The sequence below is a fragment of the Bison bison genome, unplaced genomic scaffold, assembly GCF_000754665.1.
Source record: "Bison bison bison isolate TAMUID 2011002044 unplaced genomic scaffold, Bison_UMD1.0 scf7180017864456, whole genome shotgun sequence".
NCBI lineage: Eukaryota > Metazoa > Chordata > Mammalia > Artiodactyla > Bovidae > Bison > Bison bison.
In genome coordinates, this window is record NW_011495018.1 from 15,646,994 (window position 1) to 15,667,349 (window position 20,356).

The 20,356-nt window shown below is 32.7% G+C and overlaps 1 protein-coding gene across 2 annotated transcripts in view; it reads right to left on the bottom strand.

Moving 5' to 3' along the window:
* ATRNL1 (attractin-like 1) overlaps window positions 1–20,356 on the bottom strand; it is a 779,810-nt gene that overhangs the window by 526,651 nt on the left and 232,803 nt on the right. For both annotated transcript variants that reach the window (XM_010859292.1, XM_010859293.1), the window contains exon 21: window positions 14,369–14,421. In XM_010859292.1, the coding sequence (XP_010857594.1) occupies window positions 14,369–14,421 (53 nt within the window). The remainder of the gene's footprint in view (window positions 1–14,368; window positions 14,422–20,356) is intronic.

Sequence of the window (20,356 nt, forward strand, 5' to 3'; positions counted from 1 at the left end):
AGTTCCAAAGCATCAATTCTTCGGCGCTCAGCCTTCTTCACAGTCCAACTCTCACATCCATACATGACCACAGGAAAAACTATAGCCTTGACTAGACGGACCTTTGTTATAAACACTACATAAATCAATCTTCTGATTTTGTAGGCTGAGCCCTGAAGGTTGTAACAGCTGCACTAAATATTCCAGCTAACAATTAGCAAACTATCTTTGATAATTCCAGGAAATCTAGATGCTGGCCATTAACTTCCCAATTAGATCTAAAAGCAATATGGGTGAGTGGGATGTACAAGTGTGGTAGACCTTAAGGGAAACATGAGGTTGCTCATATGTCTGGCCTCAAATTTTGACTGTATAAATGAAAAAAATTATGAAAATAAAGAGAAGAGAAAAGTTGACATCTTTTGTATTGTTAATCTGACTTGCATAGTAAGGAGAGAGAAGAGAAAAATATCAGTTTGTCAACAATAGAGTCAGTGTGTTAGGTCATTTAAAATATCTATGCAGTATGCATGAAAGAAAAAAGAAAATATCCCACATACTTAAGATCAAAGACAAGATAATAACACTTAAAACTACAATAAAAGAGAGTTAGGTAAGTTACAACTGTAAGAAACAAAACAGAAACAAAATGCAATTATATAATGGCAAAATTAAAAATAATAGATCAGAAAATAAGGGAATTAAAACATAATTATGCATCAGTGCTATGTAGGTCAAATCTGAAAAAGCCTCTGTGAATAGAACAGAGATGAAAATCACTCAAGAGGAAAATTAGACACAGAAAATTTCAATATGTGCATGGAAAATACTGCTAAAGCTGACATCAAAACAAATTGAAAAGAACATAACACTTATATGTTAAATATATGATAAAAATCTGTTGAAGATTCAAATCTAAATATTAAAAGGAAATAACCTGCATAAAATATTTAAAAATCCAGTGTTATTCATAATAGCCCCAAAGTAAAAACAACCCCAATGTCCATCAGTTGATGAATGGAAAACAAATATGATATGTCCATACATTTGAATATTGTTTGGCCATGAAGAGGAATGAAATACTGATACCTGCTATCACTTTGGATGATATGATATGGACGAACCTTGAAAATATCATGATAAATAAACGAAGCCATCACACAAGACCACATATTCCAAGATGTCACTTATACAATATTTCAGAGTGGACAAATCCATAAAGATAGGAAAAAGGATGTCAAAAGCTAGGGGAAAGGAGAAGCAGTGACTGATAATGTCTCCAAGATGTCTCTTAGGAGAAAAATGTTGTAGAATTAGATAATGATGATGTTTTCACAGCCTTGTGGATATACTGAAAATCACTGAATTGTATTTAAAAGGGTGATATTTTAGGTATGTAGATTATATTTTAATTGTTATTGAAAAAATACTATTGCTATCCAGTCATGTGCATATGGGCATGTGCACACACACACACACACACACACATTCACACATACAAAGGAAATATTTAGAAAGTAAGATTAGGCAAGATGTTAGGTGATCTTAAGTAACAACATAAGTCAAAAGAAACTGGATCAATGTTTTATGAAATATATATATTCAACCACCCCCAATAGAAAAACAATATAATGATTATTTCAGGTAAGCAAAATGCCATAAAATATACTGAAAAAATTATTTATACACATGCTACAACTAAGAGACAAATACAGATATGAAAATAACTTAGCAAAAAGATCTGGTAGTGAATAGATGACAGAATTCAAGTTAGAAAAGAAAACACAGTTCTCTTTCTATATCTAAAATCAGATTGTTTAGAAAGAAATATAAAATGATTAAAAAGCTACTAAAATAATAAAAATTTCAGCATGCGGTTATAAAACATAAACATCTAGAGTTCTTCCTTAGGGACTATTTTAATATGTTGGAGATTATGCCTAGCTCTACACCAAAAAAGCCATACCACCTTAATTACTATAACTATATAGTTAACCCTAACATCTAAGATCTCCAGGCCCCTTTCAATGCATATCCTCTGCTTATAATAAAGCTATCCTGAGAGTACAGAGTGTTCAAGTCCTATAGGCCTTCATGGAAACTAAACACAACATACTTCAAGCATAATTAAAGCACATGTGGAAACAAATCAAGAATAATGTCAAGAGAGATAACAGGCAGGGGACAAAGTTTTAAACGGATAAAAGATTAAGTGAAGCGGACAGAATTTCAGAGCAAGACACCAACAAGGAGAGGTAAAGTACTGCTTCAAAGGAGACAAAAATTTTGAGTGAGTAAAGAAAAACAGTTATGTGTCAAACTCAAAGGAAGCAAGGCTGATACTATTTCTATGTCTAGATTCTAAGGTATGGACACCAGGAAAGAAAAGAAAAAAAACAGTTAACACTTTCCTTAGAGAAGAGTCAGGTTTCCAAATACAACAAATTTCTGTTAAATCAAAATAGCAGAGCTTCAAAACAGAGTAACTACATATTTGGTGATTTAAGTTTAAAAATAACATTTTTTCAAATAAAGAAAGACTAATATTCCAGAACCAATGGGCATATGTAGCTTCCGTTCTTGTTTCTAAATACCATTCTCTAATATAAGGAACCAAGGCTTCTTGGAAAATGGTTGATTATAGTGCTAGGGAGAGAAAAACAATGAGACTCAAATATCTTGTAGTCTAAGAAAATAAGGAAGTACTTAGAAAATGATACAGTACTCTCAAAAGGACAGAGGAGACAATTTGAGGGAGTTCCCAATGGCCAACTCTAGAGCAATTTCAGCTATAAAATAAAGAATAATAGCTATTATAAGCCACAAACGTGTGTGTGTGTGTTTATCTCCATGGGTCCATACTGATAAGTACAAGCAAGTGAATAAACAAATAAATGAAGGAGAAGGGACTGCTCTTCCTTATAGTAATAAATAGAGAAAAAACAGAAGCAACAATGGAATAGAAAGTTACCATCTGGCAAACACATCAATGTCTGGTGAAAATACTAGGCGAAAGCACGGTGAGAAATGGGACATTTACACACTTTAAAAGAACTTCCCCGTAATACACTCATTAAACACAATAAAAAGAAGTAACTTTAGAGTGGAGAAACTGGCAGACATTGAGCATTAACAATGATCTAAGACAATACCACCAATAATGGAACAAATTGATATCATATGCTTCCTGACAGGACGCACTTAGAAGAACACATCACTTGTGCAGTATCCTCACTAAATATGCATAATCTGAACTTAATCATGAAGAAAAACACCAGATAAATCCAAATTGAGGGATGGTCTATAAAATAACTGTCTGACATTTTACGAAGGTCAAAGTCATTTAAGAAATTTGCACCTTTTTTTTTTGCAATTCTGAAATTATTTCACATGGAAAATTTTAAAAGAACTTTTTGTAAAGTTGCCTAGATGTCCTCAAGTTTCAGTCAAGTCTTATATTACAGGATTTCTATTTATCTGTCAGTGAACACTTAAGCTATTTCTACATCTTGACTGTATTAAATAGTGCTGCAGTAACACTGGAAAGCTATTATCTCTGAGATCTCAACTTCAACTCTCTTGGATGAACACCTAGAATGGTACTGCAGGAGCTAAGTGAAATACAACAGTCACAGAAGTACAAATACTGCATGATTCTACTTATACGAGGAATCTAAACCAGTCAAGCCCATCAAATTAGAGAGTACCAGGAGGGTTGCCAGGGGCAAGAGGAGGGGGAAAATAGGAGTTGACAGTCAACAGACATAAAGTCTCAATTAGCAAGGTGAATAAAAATTTGTTGAGCATAGATTTCATGTTAAAGATGAAATATAATTTTCAATTTAATTTGATTTAGAAACTGCTAACATGGAAAACCAATGAATAAAAATAATTTAAAGCTATGATATGCTGATAGAGACAAGAGAACATATGACATACCTAAAGGTATTAAGAACAAATTAAAGAATAATAACGTTGTGAAATACTTCATTTGTAATGCTATGCTTGGAAAAGAAATAAATACACAAAAAGTGTATATGTTTTATTTACTGCTGCTGTTACAAATTACAAGAAACTTAGTGGCTGAAAACAACACAAATTTATTCACTTATAGTTCTGGAAGTCTGAAGTCCAAATGATTCTTACAAGGTAAAACCAGAATGTGACGCTGGTTCCTTCTGGGGGTGCTCAAAAAATTCCATTTCCTGACTCTCTCAGCTTCTGAAGACCTCTCACTCTTTAGCTAATGAACCCTACCTCTGTCTTTCCAATCTTTTGCTTATGTGATTACAGTTCCCACCACTGTAGTCACACCTCCCTCTACCCTCTTTCAGAACACACGTAACTACACTGGGTCCACCAGAATAATCCAGGATAATCTCAAAATTCTTAATTGGATTCTATCTACAAATGCCCTTTTACCATTTATGGTAATATATTCACAAGTCAAGGGTTAGAATGCGGCCTTCTTTGGAGAGTGAGGCATTTATTCAGCATAAAACAGTGTTAGTACATAAATAAAAGACTGAGAAAGTATCTGATACAATGTTGCCAACAATTTTCTCTGGATAGAAGAATTATCGGTGCTTTTTAATTTGTCTTTTTTGTCTATCTCTTTTCTAGAATGAAACATGAATAACTTTCATAACTGGGCCAAAAGGGGGAAATTTTTTTTAAAAAAGTGTGCAGAGAGCTTTTTTCTTTTGATCCTTGATCTTTAATGTGCTTTCCACATGACTTACACTTGCATGTCAAGAAATTAAATTTATATGGCTGCATATCTTTCCAAAAATGGCATATCTAATTCCAAATTCACTTACTTCTTAGGTAGAGATGATTGAAAACATGTAAAATAATCAGACTGTCTTCCTAGTCTTCTGTGGCTAGAAAAAATCAAGGGTGAAGTTCCAACATGCAACAAATTTTTTTAGATAGTTCAGTCAATACAGGACTAGTAGTTTTGGAGCAACAACAACAAAAAAGTGGCTGTTATTTACTACAAATAATTAATAACAAGTTATATGTAAAAATCAAGGTCATGAGTAAAACTCAAACAGTATGCTAAAAGGAGTTTAAGCTAATAAAATATCAAGAGAACAGATTTAAAAGGTCAGATATCCCACCAAACTAATGATTAATTGTAAAGAGATGACTAAAAATTTACACATAGAAAAATACATGTTCAAAGAGAACTTGAACTGCGAGGGAGGTTTTTGAGTACATGCTATATTGGGGTGATGAAAAGCAAATGGTGAATATTTGCTTTACTCTTTTAGCAAAAGCTATATAAAATAATGTATTTTTAAGAAAATGGTGACCAGTGATAAAACCCAGCAAAGATACTGGAAATATCTATATATCTGAGGTCTAAAGACAAACCTGTCAGGATTGCAAATGAAATCAATTTGCATATGATGTATAAATGCACTGTTCAGACAAATTTCAGAAATTCTTAACTTGAATATTTTGAGAAAGGAACTAAGGTTTAATGATTTGCTTTTTTACCAGTGAATATTGCATTTTACTTTTAACTCAGCATTATGCACAGTACTTAAGGAGATCTTAATTGTAATCTCCCATGTACCAACTGGGTTATAGTATACTGGTTAATTTTCTCAGTGAGATTCAGTGGTGCAATGAAGATAATACCACCTACTTCATAAGACTGCTCTGTGGGTTAAACATAATTGTGTTAGTATGTATTAGTGCCACTGTCTCATAAAATCAAGGCATTCAATAAGTATTATTTCACTTTCAATATTCATTGTACTGGGGCTGAATGAATTCTACAAGATTTCAAAAATCAATTTCAGAGCTGCTCAATCATGTCTGACTCTTTGCAACCCCATGGACTGTAGCCCACCAGACTCTTCTGTCCATGGGAATCTCCAGGCAAGATACTGGAGTGAGTAGCCATTCCCTCCCTAGGTGATGTTCCTTACCCAGAGATGGAATCTGGGTCTCCTGCACTGCAGGCAGTTTCTTTACCATTTGAGACACAAGGGTAGCCGATATACTTATGTATTTGTTTTAAATATACGAGCTCATGATTATGCATTTAGCCATCCTGAGGAGCGTGAAGAGGATATATATAGACTTTGACGACAACAACATTGAGAATCCTAGTATGTTTTGGAGAAGGAAATGACAACCCACTCCAGTGTTCTTGCCTGGAGAATCCCAGGGACGGGTGAGCCTCGTGGGCTTCCGTCTATGGGGTCGCACAGAGTCGGACACGACTGAAGTGACTTAGCAGCAGCAGCAGTATGTTTTAAACAATGGCATATGTAAAAGTACATATCACTGATATGTAAACACATACTAAGTACATGTATGTGTACAAAATCACTGCAAATGGTGACCGCAGCCATGATATTTAAAGATGCTTGCTCCTTGGAAGAAAAGCTATGACCAACCTAGATAGCATATTAAAAAGCAGAGATGTTACTTTGCCAACAAAAGTCTGTCTAGTCAAAGCTATGGCTTTTCCAATAGTCATGTATGGATGTGAGAGTTGGACTATAAAGAAAGCTGAGTGCTGAAGAATTTATGCTTTTGAACTGTGGTGTTGAAGAAGACTCTTGAGAGTCCCTTGGACTGCAAGGAGATCAAACAAGTCAATCCTAAAGGGAATCAGTCCTGAATATTCACTGGAAGGACTGATGCTAAAGCAGAAACTCCAATACTTTGGCCACCTGATGAAAAGAACCAACTCATTGGAAAAGACCCTGCTGTTGGGAAAGATTGAAAGCAGGAGGAGAAGGGGATGACAGAGGATGAGATGGTTGGACAGTATCACCCACTTGATGGACATGAGTTTGAGTAAGCTCTGGGAGTTGGTGATGGACAGGGAAGCCTGGCGAGCTGCAGTCCTTGGGGTTGCAAAGAGTCGGACACAACTGAGCGACTGAACTCAACTTTGTATAAGCACATGTATGTGCCAACTTAGATAACTGTTTATAAATGATAAAACTTAAGTAATATAAGGTCAGGTATACTTATAGTCTAAATGTATCACAGCCATAATTAAAAAGTAACTATGGGAACAATGCCTCAGAAAATGAGCTAAAATGAGCTCTCATGCTCTATCGCCCTCACCAAGCTGTTTGACACACTGCAAGCAGCCTGATTATATTACATTTTAACATTTTACTTTCCTCTTAATATCCTTCAATGGCTTCTCATTTTTCTTAAGATGAAGACCAAATGCTCTATTAAGCTTGCATGCTCTATAAAGCACTGCATGATCTGATCCTGCATATCTCACATACCTCATCCCTTGATTCCTTCTCCTAATTCTCTGTGTTAACGTGGGAGCATCTCATGCACCATGATCTTTCCAACCACTGGCCTTTGTGGATGCTGCCGCCACTGATTCTACTTCTTCCCATCGTCACACCATCACCAGTCCACTACCAAGTCGCCTTTCACGTCATCACTTCCTCATTCTCTTGCTTCACCCACTTCTACCCCTTGGTCCACGAATTAGGTCAGGCTCTCTTGTAATCTATTCCCAAAGCATCTATAATTCTTATTCAGAGGTCTTATGATCATCATATCTAGGTAACTGTATGACAAGTTTAATATCTATCTTTCCTACTGCTTTATCAGCTTCAATGGAGCAGAACACAAGTAGTTAGTCAATCCCCAGAGTAGTTAGTCAATAAATATACGTTGAATGAATAAAGAAAAGCAAGTTAATTCCAATAACTGACAGTCTCTCCAAGCTCTATTAGTGTAACTCTTGAGTAAGTAAAAATTAAGGAGAAAAAAGATGTCATCCTGTGCATATTAAATGAAATAATAATAAATTGCTTTGCAAGTAATAAATACTCAATAAATACTAACATTTCCTTGCATGCTGAACAGTACTATCCATACTTACAATTGTTAAGAATTTATACTAAGCTTGAAACATTTAGAATAATTGCAAAGGCAAAATCTGTTGTTTAGGAACTTTAAAAGCTGAACACTTTCTAGGTACAGTATCACAGAAAAAAATACAGAACCCTTGCTATTATCCACACTCTGACTCATTGTGAGGCCTAAGATACATACTTCAACCCACTGAGTCTTACTTTTTTCTCAATGAATAACAGAAGATGAACCATGATCACCAATGTCTACGTGTCAGTGATTCTAATTTACAAGTTTTCATGTAATATACCATGATCTCTTCAAAAGCCACCTCCCTTTGCTTCATACTATCTCCAAGTAGCTAAGCTTTCTGCAGTGATACATGGAAAACTGCTCAAACTGTATTGGCTGCTAACGTCCCACAGGTTAACTAGAAAAACAAAGACTGAAACTCATTTTTATTTAAATGAATGGCTGGTGCATAAAGCTTTTCAATGATGAACTGTACCCCTTTAAATAAATTAATTTAAAAAATAATGTAAAGCAACTTTTACTTGATAACCTATAACACGATTTCCAAAAATTTTGGTCAAACACCCCATCAGTTAAAAAACTTGCCCACACAGCACCAATATATGTATATTCATTTATTTATTAATAGCTTACATGTGTACTCCCAGTATATTTACTGAAAGCTTTCCTAGGAGACACAGGCTTTTCTATTATAAATATGGTTCCAACAAGAGAAAGTCCTGGGCTCACAGATTTTCTTTCTAGTGAGTAAAGAAAACCACATTCAAGTAAACAAATAAGTGAGATATAACTTCATTTTAGTGTAAGTGTTAGGATGGAAAAAAAAAGTTGTCATAATCCCTAAGCAAGTCTATTTTAGGTAAGAGTAGAGTAATAGAGATGGAGTATTTGAGGCAGAAAAACAGTAAATCCAAAAGCCATGATCTAGGGTGAAGTCTGGGATATCTTAGAACAAGCAGATTAAGTCATTAAGAACTTCTATAAAAATAAATTGACTGCCATAGAAATTTCCAAATGTTCAGGAATCTAATTCTGAACTCTGTCTTATTAATTCGATTCCTACACCAAATAGGAACCAGTACAATTAGAGTTACCATATGTCTGGATATCTACCAGGTGGGAATTTCTCACTATTTTTCCTTTTTATAATTTTACTGAATATTCTAAAAGTATATCATTTAAAATAAATTTTATGATAATTTACTCCAATGCATATATTTCAAAAAATTAAACTGAATGAATTCTAATTAAAACTATATAAAATTTATATATCCATTTTGGTAAGCCTATTTTCATATGAAGACATCATTTGAGAAAACAGTTTACTTTTTTTAAATTATTTAGGTCCTGTTTTCATTTTCTTTACCATGACATTTTTATTTTATTTATATATATACACATACATTTATATAAAAACAACTCAGGTTAAATATATCATGAATTTTAGTAGAAACAGTTTTATCACCTGTAGTTGAGAGTGGGTGATATAGACCCAGAAGAGGCTATAGACCCAGGCTGCCTGGATTAAAACTGGATTTGACATTTCCTCGCCCTGTGATCTTATATAAATGAATCAACTTTTCTCTGCCTATGTTTCCACAAATGGAAAAAAAAAAAAAAGGTGATAATAAGCATACCCTTCTCAAAAGGATTTAACAAGCTAATAAATGGACAAAGCTTAGAATAACCTGGCACAGTAAGTGCTCAATAAAGTTTAACTAGTTTATCATTATTTTAAAATCAGATGGTTTTCCAGTTTTATTTAATAAATGATCCAAAATAATGAGCTATATATCTGTGAAAAATAGTTGTTCACAATAGGAATATGAGACATGCTATTACCTCTTTTATGTGAAACCCTTCTCAGGACATAATTTATTTAGAAAAGCATGCATTCAGCATCAGAAAAGCACATTCAGCATTTTCATACAAATAAGGAGCTATCAACCGTTGCTCAAGACTTATAAAGCCCCACATCACATTTCATGGCTTAGCAAGAAAAGTAAGTACAGGCCAACAGCTGTGCGCTCCCTCGCATTGGGCACCTTTACAGAGGAGAGGCACAGCAGAGCTCCACCTGGGAGCCCTGGGGGGAAGTTTTCAGGCATTTTTGCTCCCCTCCTTAAACTTTTTTTTTTTTAACTATTTTTACAATGTTTATTTACATAACCAGAATAACATAACACGTCTTTATAAATATACAATCAAATAAATTTTCATCTCTTTTCTAAGTTAATAGCAACTTTTTTCTCTCAGCTTTTTTCACTTTCTCATAATTGTGCTATGTCGTCCTTCATTTTGGAATATGCTAAGATCTTCAATAATTCTAAGATACATATTTAAAAACACTGGCGTATAAGCTTCAGGAAATTTAATAAAAACACATGAATCAAAGAATAAGATTAAAATGTCAACCATGTGGCTCATTTATGTTTTGCCAGATCAATCTTCAATTCATCATTCTTCAATTTGTGAAATATAAAAATTTAGATTCTTTGTGTCAATCAAGGTCACTTCTGCTGTATTTGCAGATGTACCAGGCAGATTTAAATTGCTATTTATATTTATCATTTAAAAAGTCACAGTCTTATGGACTCTGTGGGAGAGGGAGAGGGTGGGAAGATTTGGGAGAATGGCATTGAAACATGTAAAATATCATGTATGAAACAAGATGCCAGTCCAGGTTCGATGCACGATACTGAATGCTTGGGGCTAGTGCACTGGGATGACCCAGAGGGATGGTATGGGGAGGGAGGAGGGAGGAGGGTTCAGGATGGGGAACACATGTATACCTGTGATGGATTCATTTTGATATTTGGCAAAACTAATACAATTATGTAAAGTTTAAAAATAAAATAAAATTAAAAATAAATAAATAAAAAGTCACATAAACCACTGAAGTACAATATATTTCATTTAAAAGAGGAGAAATTTTTTACTCTGTTTTAAAACAAAACACAGAATAGTTATACTAAACATAAGGTTAATTCAAGTTTTAATTGTTTTCACTATTTTACATGACATAGAATTTTAAGTAATTAAACTGAGGCTGATATTTGTTAATTTATAGCTATAACACACACTAGAAACAACAAAACACACACTAGAAATATTATCTCTCACTTACAAAAGTAAAAATCAAATCCAGTAAATAATACACTTATAAATAATGTCTTTCAGTCAAGACATAAACATCAATTAAACAAATCAATAACAATGAGAGGTTTTACAGGGAGATAAATGGATAAATATTTTAATTTTTAGTAATATGAACGAAGGCAAGATGTGATCAGTGGTAGAGGTGAGAATGGAATATAAAAGTAGTAAGTAAAAGTCTTACTCTTAAAAGAGGGAAGTGTATTATTTTCATCACAAAATTGCACACTGAACTCTAAAAAGCAATGGGAGAAAATCAAAGCAAAACAGCTATTTTTTCAGAGAAAAAGGTGACAAAAATATATTAGATTACTTGGAAATATACTGAAATACAATCAGCAGTTTGAACATTACATATAGTAGAAGCATAAAGTAGATGATTTCAGTAAGTGGCTTTTCATACTCTGATTCTACTCATGGAAATATATCCTCTATAACATCTTCATAGTCCAGTCTTCCATCTTGTATTTATGGTTTTCTTCACTATAATTGCTATTATAATTTTTCAAAATGCATTACAAAAAAAGAAATTATACTAGTTCGTAGCTACTACTTTTCATATTTGCCTAGAATAATTAAGTCCTTCAATGTTTACAGGGGTCAATCAAACTTGATATCATTGACAGAAACTTTTTTTCCATGTGATACATGATAGCTATCAAATACATTTGATTTGGGGGTTTAAACTGAATTTTAAAAAACTAAGACTGTCTATAGGATACAAGCGCTGTAGTATTAGTTTCAATTAAATTAACACCACATCGCGGTCAATTGCTGCAAGTTACAGTGTAGACCTGCATTTTAAATTTCACTCCAGTCTTTAAAACCAGGATAGTTTCCATTAACATTATTACAAGAACCACTGACCTTTTTTCTCTTTTTTAAAAAACACCATTTCTTTTAAAATGTTATTACTCTTTTAAGGTCTCATAACAAGTGACAAGACTGCCATCTAGTGCTTTATGACTATTCCTATAACATTTTAAAGAGACAATGAGTCCTATATAATAAATGAGCTTCCAGTATGGTAGTCACTAAGTCACACGTGTCTTAAGTAATTAAAATGTGACTAATATGAATTGAGATTGCCATTAGTATAGTATACAAGCTGTATTCAAACACTTGGAAAAAATAAAAATAGGCCATTGATGATTTTTTATACTATGATGTTTTAGATATTTTGAATTAAATAGTATATATTATCAAAATTAACTTCACCCTGTTTATTTTAATATTTGAGATATAGCTAGTAGAAAAATTTTAATTCTACATATGGCTTACACTAGGTTAATTTGGATAACACTGATCTAAAGAAAAATCATCTTAGTCTTAAATATAAAAGGCTTAAATATTAGTATATTCATTATTTCTAAAAAATGAAATGTAATTTATTTGTGTCCATAATTGTAACTAAATTACTCTTTGGGGATATAATAAACACTAAAATTTAAGAAGAATCAAACAGGAATTTCTAATTTTAAAAAGTCAGACAAAAATATGTCCCCATAAAATCCAGGATGTTTGAGAGAAGTAAATAAAATTCATGTGGAAAATATAGAGAACGAAGATAAATTAAAACAAATAGAAAATAGACAATGTGAACATCAGTAAGGACAATAATTGCAAGTGGACTGAAACATATTAAATATGCATGTGTCCATAAGTTTATGACACAAACACAGCAAACCGAGTTGCAACCTTATTAAGCATTCTTTATTTTGAAAACTGATATATTTTTTAAAAATGTATTAAAAATTTATCATGCCCTTCCCACGTGCCTGTAGCAATAAGTAAGCAAACGCCTGGCTCAAGGAAATTTGTTTTCACAAAAGTTTTCCAATCAAGAAATAAAGGAGTAAGAATACCAGTTTATAACCCCTAAATCAGTTGCAATCTAACATTGAGCATCAGTGTCTGCTAAGAACAAAAAAGAGACTGTGGGCATTATGTGCTTCAGTTACATGAAGAACACAAAACCACCTGTGAAAGTATTTCCTCCAAAATCATATCTGAATCTGATTAAACCTCTAAATCAGGGTTTCTCAACCCTCATGGTGTTGAAATTTGAGTCAGATGATTCTTGGTTCAAAGGAGCTCTGATGTGTATTGTAGGACACGTATCAATAGCAACCTCTACCCACTAGAAGTCCACAGGCTCCACACGCCATGCCTACTTGTGATACATAAAAACCTCTACAAGCACTGTCAAATCTCCCATAGTTTACAAAAATATCTTACTAAGCAAAAATATCTTACTAAGTTTGGGGATTTTTATGCTACATTCTCAGTAAAATTATAAAAAATAATTAAAACAAGGGTTTTAGTAAGATTTAATTGAATTAAGAAAATTCTTAAAAAAAACAAAAAGAAATTAAAATTGAACCACAAACTATACAGAAAATCATATTAAAAAGCAAACATAAATCAAATGGAGGCAAAAACAACAATTACAAACTATAAAAGAGAAGGACATCGCTAAGGCCAAAACCTAAAACAGATGAACTAGAAAACAAAATCAGTGGAAACAGTGAATACACCCAAAAGCCCACATTTATGTATGTGGGAAAAGAAGATGAACAACAACAAAGAATCTACCAATTTAAAAACCGCCAGATCCAGAGATCTCAGTTGAATTTAGTTAATCTTTGAAGTTCACTTCATACTGTTTAACTATTCTTATTTTAAAACATAATCTTGTCAAATTCATCTTTGAAAGTTATTACCATAGTTACACAAAATGAAGTTAGAAAAGAATAACCACACTTAGAATGGCTAAAATGTAAAAGACTATACAAAGTGCTGAGAGATTTTGAAGAACTGAAATTCTCATACACTGCTGGTGGAAATGGAAAATAGTATAACCATTTGAGAAATCGTTTGCTTGTTTCTTGAAAGTTAAACATATATCTGCCATATGATCACTACCCAATAACAGGATCTTTCAGTACAAAATCAGTATTGCTTTTTAGTAAAACCAAAATTGCCTCCCAGAAAAATCTATCACAGAATTCTATTTGTTCAAAATTTAACCATGATGAAAAAAGATTACATTAAAATCCAGCTGAGTTACTCAAATTTTGTTTTTTGTTGCATGTTCAAAATAAGATCTACTGTTGTTTTATTCCTCAGAGTGGAAAAAATGCACCAAATATTAATATAATTAGAGAATAGAGCAAAGAGACACTGACTTCCCTAGCAAAATATATGGAGCTATAAGATTCAAAAATAGAAATGATAAACTATTAATGACATTAGTTATTCAAAATGAATTTTATTACCTGTAAAATCACCTGAAATTAATAAAACAAACCAATTATCTAAAATAAAAAACACAAATACTTACAATAACATGTTCCTCTAAGTGGATTACCAACATAGCGATTTTCAGAGTCACATCTGTAGAAACACAAAAAAACTCATTTACTATTAAACAACAAAATTCAAAAGCTTCATGTTTTTCCTTCAAGCAAACAAGTAATTAAACTCTACATTCAAACATATTAAAAGCTATACTATTAATTAAAGTTTTAAAAGCAAATCTTCAAAAGAATTAATGTAGAAAGCCTATATACAGACATGAGTGAGAGAATAAGTGGAAAAAAACACACAAAAGGAATATAGAGGATGGGATAAAATTATGAATTAGGGGATATGTATTCTTCCTTAACACATGAGGAAGAATTTTCAAGTCTGGATAAAGATTTAAAGACATTTTGTTAGGTATGGGAAAGTGTGGGAATTCATAAATCATACCATTTTCTTACTTCTGGTAATCAAAATTAATATATTTTCCAATTTTCCAATTCATCTGTATTTTTAAAAGACATCCTCAATTGGATCATGGAGAAAAGCTTTCTTTAAATCATTCAAGATTAAATTCAGGAGGTCAAACTTTTAAGTCTTGTAAGCAGATTATAATGAAACGGAAGAACACGTGAGCATTCAGGCTCAGGAATTCTAAGTTAAATTCTTCAAAAATATAGTTAACTACAACAGTAGGAGAAAATCCTAAGTATCTTGAAAATTTCTGAAGTTTGTATTTTTCCAATCTCTGTTTCCAGAATTCAGTTAAAATGACAATTAATGCCTAAAAGAAATATAGCTTGGTTTTGCATAATGCTACTTCTTGGAATGTCCTCCAAATTTAACTATTATAAAATATATACATGTGGGTAACTGAATAAAGTGCCTCAATATTAAATTATATGTAGAATTTTAAAAAGCAAGAAGGTTCTTCCAAAAACGTCTTTAGTTTTAATAGAGTCAATTAGAACCAAGGAATACATATATATTTTAATCAACGAAGGCCCAAACAGTTGAGAATAATAAAGTAAATAATCAGTTGCATTCTGAATGCATTTTTCAGTCATGCATAACTGCTAATATTTTGTATCCATGAAAAAAAAATGAAGTGAAGAGTAAATATTTTTCTACATTAACTACAAAATTATTATATAGCCCTTTATACCACTAACTTTATTCTCTGGAAAAAAGTATTTGGCATATAGGTTTTCTTCAGGGTATAGATGACTTCTCCAAAAGGTACTTTTTAAATGTGTGATATATAGTAGTTTTCTAGCTTTAGAAAATGATGAAAGCCATTACTGCTGGGTTAGCACTTCAGAATCCATTCTATTCCTATATTTTCGTTCCTTCCTTTAGACTTAGCTCCTTAAATCCTACCACTTTATACCAAATATATACATACGCTAAAGGACTGATTTACAATATTGCTACAATTCCTTTTCTCTCACAAAAAGTAAACTTGACTTGTTGCAAATGGATAACTCAATACTGCACTTCCCTGGTGGCTCAGATGGTAAAGAATTTGCCTGCAAGCATAAGGCCAGGGTTTGATCCCTGAGTTCGGAAGATCCCCTGGAGAAGGGAATGGCAACCCACTCCAGTATTTTTGCCAGGAGAATCCCATGGACAGAGGAGCCTGGCGGGCCACAGTCCATCGGGTAGCATTTTCAAAATAGGAAAACATTCAACATAATACTCACTGCATTTTTATGCATGATATTCCTTACATATCTTACTGCCTAAATATTGAATAGAGGACTTTCAAGTTCTCATAGCAATTTAACATGACAAACGACAAGGGATTTCAAATACTTTTTAATTTATCAATGAGTTAACTTTAAAAGCTCCAACCCAAACCTATTTTCCAATATGGAAGTTATGAAGTTTTCATTCTTGTTATTAATAATTCATTTTTCAAATAATCAATATACTTATAACATGTATACCTTCAACATAATTTTGACAAGGAATACTTAACATTTTATTTTCTCTAAACACAAATTTTTTCAGAAGGATGAAATTATATGCTTCTGTTTAGGAAATGACTTCTCCTGGCTTTCATTACTCAAACTTAGAATTTTAAGATAAATAAGAAATTAACATGACCTTGACAAGAATAAAACTCAAAGGCTTTACAGAGTTCTTGAAGGTATCCAATATAAAAATGACATTCTCTTTACATTTTCAAACTCAAAACAGTAAATTAGTAAATTGTCTAAAAGATTTTATATCAATCATTATTGAAAATTTTTGAATGATTAAAAGTACTTTCAAAATATGAGCTGAGTTTAAACACCAGTTTTGGGCATTTTAATTTCAGATTTCATTTAAAGACTCGCCAGTGTTTACAAACAACTGAGGAAATAAATAGTTGCAAAGGAAACATATGAAATTTTAGACATAAAATTCAGCTGGAGAAACACAAAAGTAGATATAAATAAACTGAAAGACGTGCCTTGTTTTTCATTAGGCTATCTCAAGATCATCAAGTTGGAAGTTAATTTCAAAGATAATGGTTAATTTGATCTAAGAAAAATTCTAATGAGCTTTAAAGGAGCTAGAAAAGCTGATTTTAATGTTCACATGCACGAATAAACATACAAGAATAGCTAGAAGCAACAATGAAAGGAAGGGCTTTGAGGGAACCTAGACTGAAAAGACATCTCTGTGGGAGAGGGAGAGGGTGGGATGATTTGGGAGAATGGCATTGAAACATGTATAATATCATATATGAAATGAGTCGCCAGTCCGGGTTCGATGCACGATACTGGATGCTTGGGGCTGGTGCAATGGGATGACCCAGAGGGATGGTACGGGGAGGGAGGAAGGAGGAGAGTTCAGGATGGGGAACACGTGTATACCTGTGGCGGATTCATGTTGATATATGGCAAAACCAATACAATATTGTAAAGTTAAAAACTAAAATTAAAAAAAAAAGAATGTACGAAGAAAACAAATGAAAGAAAAAAATTTAAAAAAATATATATACTCAACATGTATATAATTAAAACAATATGGTATTTGTACATCAATACAAAGATAAATGGTACAGAATAGAAATTCCAGAAATAGGTACAGCTACTATTTTCTAAAATTCTAATGTATGATAAAAGCAGTGCTTTAAATGACTGGGGTAAAAAGACAGTCATCCTCTTACACAGTACTTGAGACAACTGGATAACCATTTGGAAAAATGTAAGATTAGATTCAATCCTCACACCACGCACACACACAAAACACTAAACATAATTATAGAAGTGCTATCCATCATCTTTGCTAAATTTTCTGGTTTAGAAGTAAGTCACATGTCCTCCCCATACTCAAGGAAAAGGGATTATACAATAGTGTGTGAAGACCAGAAGGCAGAAATTATCGGTAGTCACCTAAGGATCTGTCTACAATAATATTTTTGTTATACACAAAGTTTTTATGATAAGATATTTTGATACAGTTATTTGAGATATGAGTATGTACAATCTAATTCACATAATAAATAATTTGAGAAGCTAAAAGTACTTGACTGAGGTCAAACTCATAAGGGGTAAAGAGAATATGAATGGAAAAGTATATGCATAAATAATTCTTCAAACCAATTAGTATGGTACTATATAGATTACATTAATAATAATTCAGTTATGTAAGCTAAGTAATGTTTTTAAAACTCATAATCTTTCTGTATAAAGATTAGAAACAAACATTAAAAGCCTTCAGAAGTCTTCTGCATGGCTTAATTAAAAACATAACTTCAAAGTATTTCTGGGTCTAAGCAAAGAGATAATCATCCTCTATTCCCACTAAGCAAACAGCCAGACCTTTTTATAAAACAGGCTTAGGCTGAAATATTCATTAGGGACTTTGAAAGGGTAAATATTATCATTACATGGCACCTAAACAATGGTTACCATTTATTTATGTGATCATATTAAATCATAAATATCATTTTGAAAAAACAAAATATAAAACAATCTCCCATTTCTAAGTGTTAAAATATCACCTTTCATTTTGTTCCTACTTATATATATTTATATATATATATCTTACTGTAAGATACAATTTTTCTACTCAGAAGCTAAAGAAGGGTTAAATCTAATTGCTATAATTTGAAATATCAAAACATAATATTTAAAACAATTGAGAATCTGATAAATAAATTTATGTTTTTGTAAAAATTATGAAAGTTATACACAAAGCAAGACACACTTGCTTTTGTTTTGCTTTGCCTCTAAAGGGACTCATAAAAATCACATAAACAAAAAGATTATATTAAGTAATATCACAGTATCAATATTGATATCATACTTCTAAGACAATGTATCATAAACAAACAGTAAAAATTCAGACATGAATGTATGGTAAATCCTGAAATAGTAGGAAAGGTACACGTTTAAAACTGTAATGCTATTTACGGACTTGAGAGTCCAGTAATAATGAATAGAACTAGCCAGGTAATTAAAAACTACTAAAAAGACTAGGTTTGTTTTTTTTTTAATACTTAAAAATATTGGAGAGCAAAGGGGTGAAAAATTACCAGGCCAAGATGCAGAGAAGGATAGAATCCCAGGATGCTGAACCATTTCAGGGGTCCCTATGTCTCCAATTATGAATGGGAACAGCATATCACAGAAAAGGACCGGAGTCCAGGCACACCAAAGACTGGTAAGCTTAACTCAAAGTGTAATTTTAGGATTAAAGGCATTAAAGGGCCTTCCAGAGACTGCAAATCTACTTTGCATGCTAAATCGCTTCATCATTTCCAACTCTTTGTGACCCTATGGACGGTAGTCTGCCAGGCTCCTTTGTCCATGGGATTCTCCAGGCAAGAATACTGGAGTGGGTTGCCATTACCTCCTCCAGGGGATGTTCCCAACATCCCCTGGTTCAAACTTGCGTCTATTATGTCTCCTGTATTGACAGGAGAATTCTTTACCTTAGTGCCACCTATGAAGCCCAAATCTACTTTGACCCAACCTTATCCCAGAAAATCATGAAGATACTACTATTTTCAGGCACAAAGGAGAATTAAATTCTCTTATGATTTAAGTAAGCAATGGTCTCAAATTTTCTACAAACATATTTTGCCAATATGGCATCAATAAAAAATAACCAGGCACAGACAGGAATAGACAAGAAAACAAGAACAGGAACCAGCAGAAACTAAGGATAATGGAAACAGAGCTGTGGGAATTTAGATATTACCTAGAAAAAGCCACTGGCTTTAAAATAACTATTAAATTGGAGAAGACAACAGGCAAGAATAAAAATCTGTCTAAATTTTGCAAACTATAAAAGGCAACTAGAAACTATAATAGATGAAGAATTAGAATTCAGTCTGAAAAACTAGAAAATAAAAACAAGCAAATGAAAACACGATAACCAAAATTAAGAACTGGATGGATGAGATTAACAGCAAACTATACACAGTGGGGAAAAAAAACAGTAAACTGAAAAATAGGTCAGGAGAGAGTGGAAAAATATGAAAAAGAAATAAAAGCTATGGTGTTACTGGCTCCGAAAGCAGAAGACAGAGAGAATGGAGAAGAAGACATATTTGAAGAGTGTTGGAAATTTCTGAAATGCCCAACATGGCAAATGAAAAATAATAACTTCAGCAATTACTGTAAAATTGGTAAAATAAAGAAAAAACTTAAAGTCAAAGAGTAAAAGAGATCTAGGAAGAAATTAAAAATCTGAATAGCTTATTACTCTTAAATAAATTCAATAGTTTATATCTCATTTTAAAGATGTAATTAAAACCTTTCGACAAAGAAAAATCTAAAACCATCTGGTCACCTTGTTGATGAAGGTGAAAGAGCAGAGCAAAAAAGTTGGCTTAAAACTCAACCGTCCAGGTTCGATGCACGATACTGGATGCTTGGGGCTGGTGCACTGGGACGACCCAGAGGGAGGGTATGGGGAGGGAGGAGGGAGGAGGGTTCAGGATGGGGAACACAGGTATACCTGTGGCGAATTCATTTCGATATTTGGCAAAACTAATACCATATTGTAAAGTTTAAAAATAAAATAA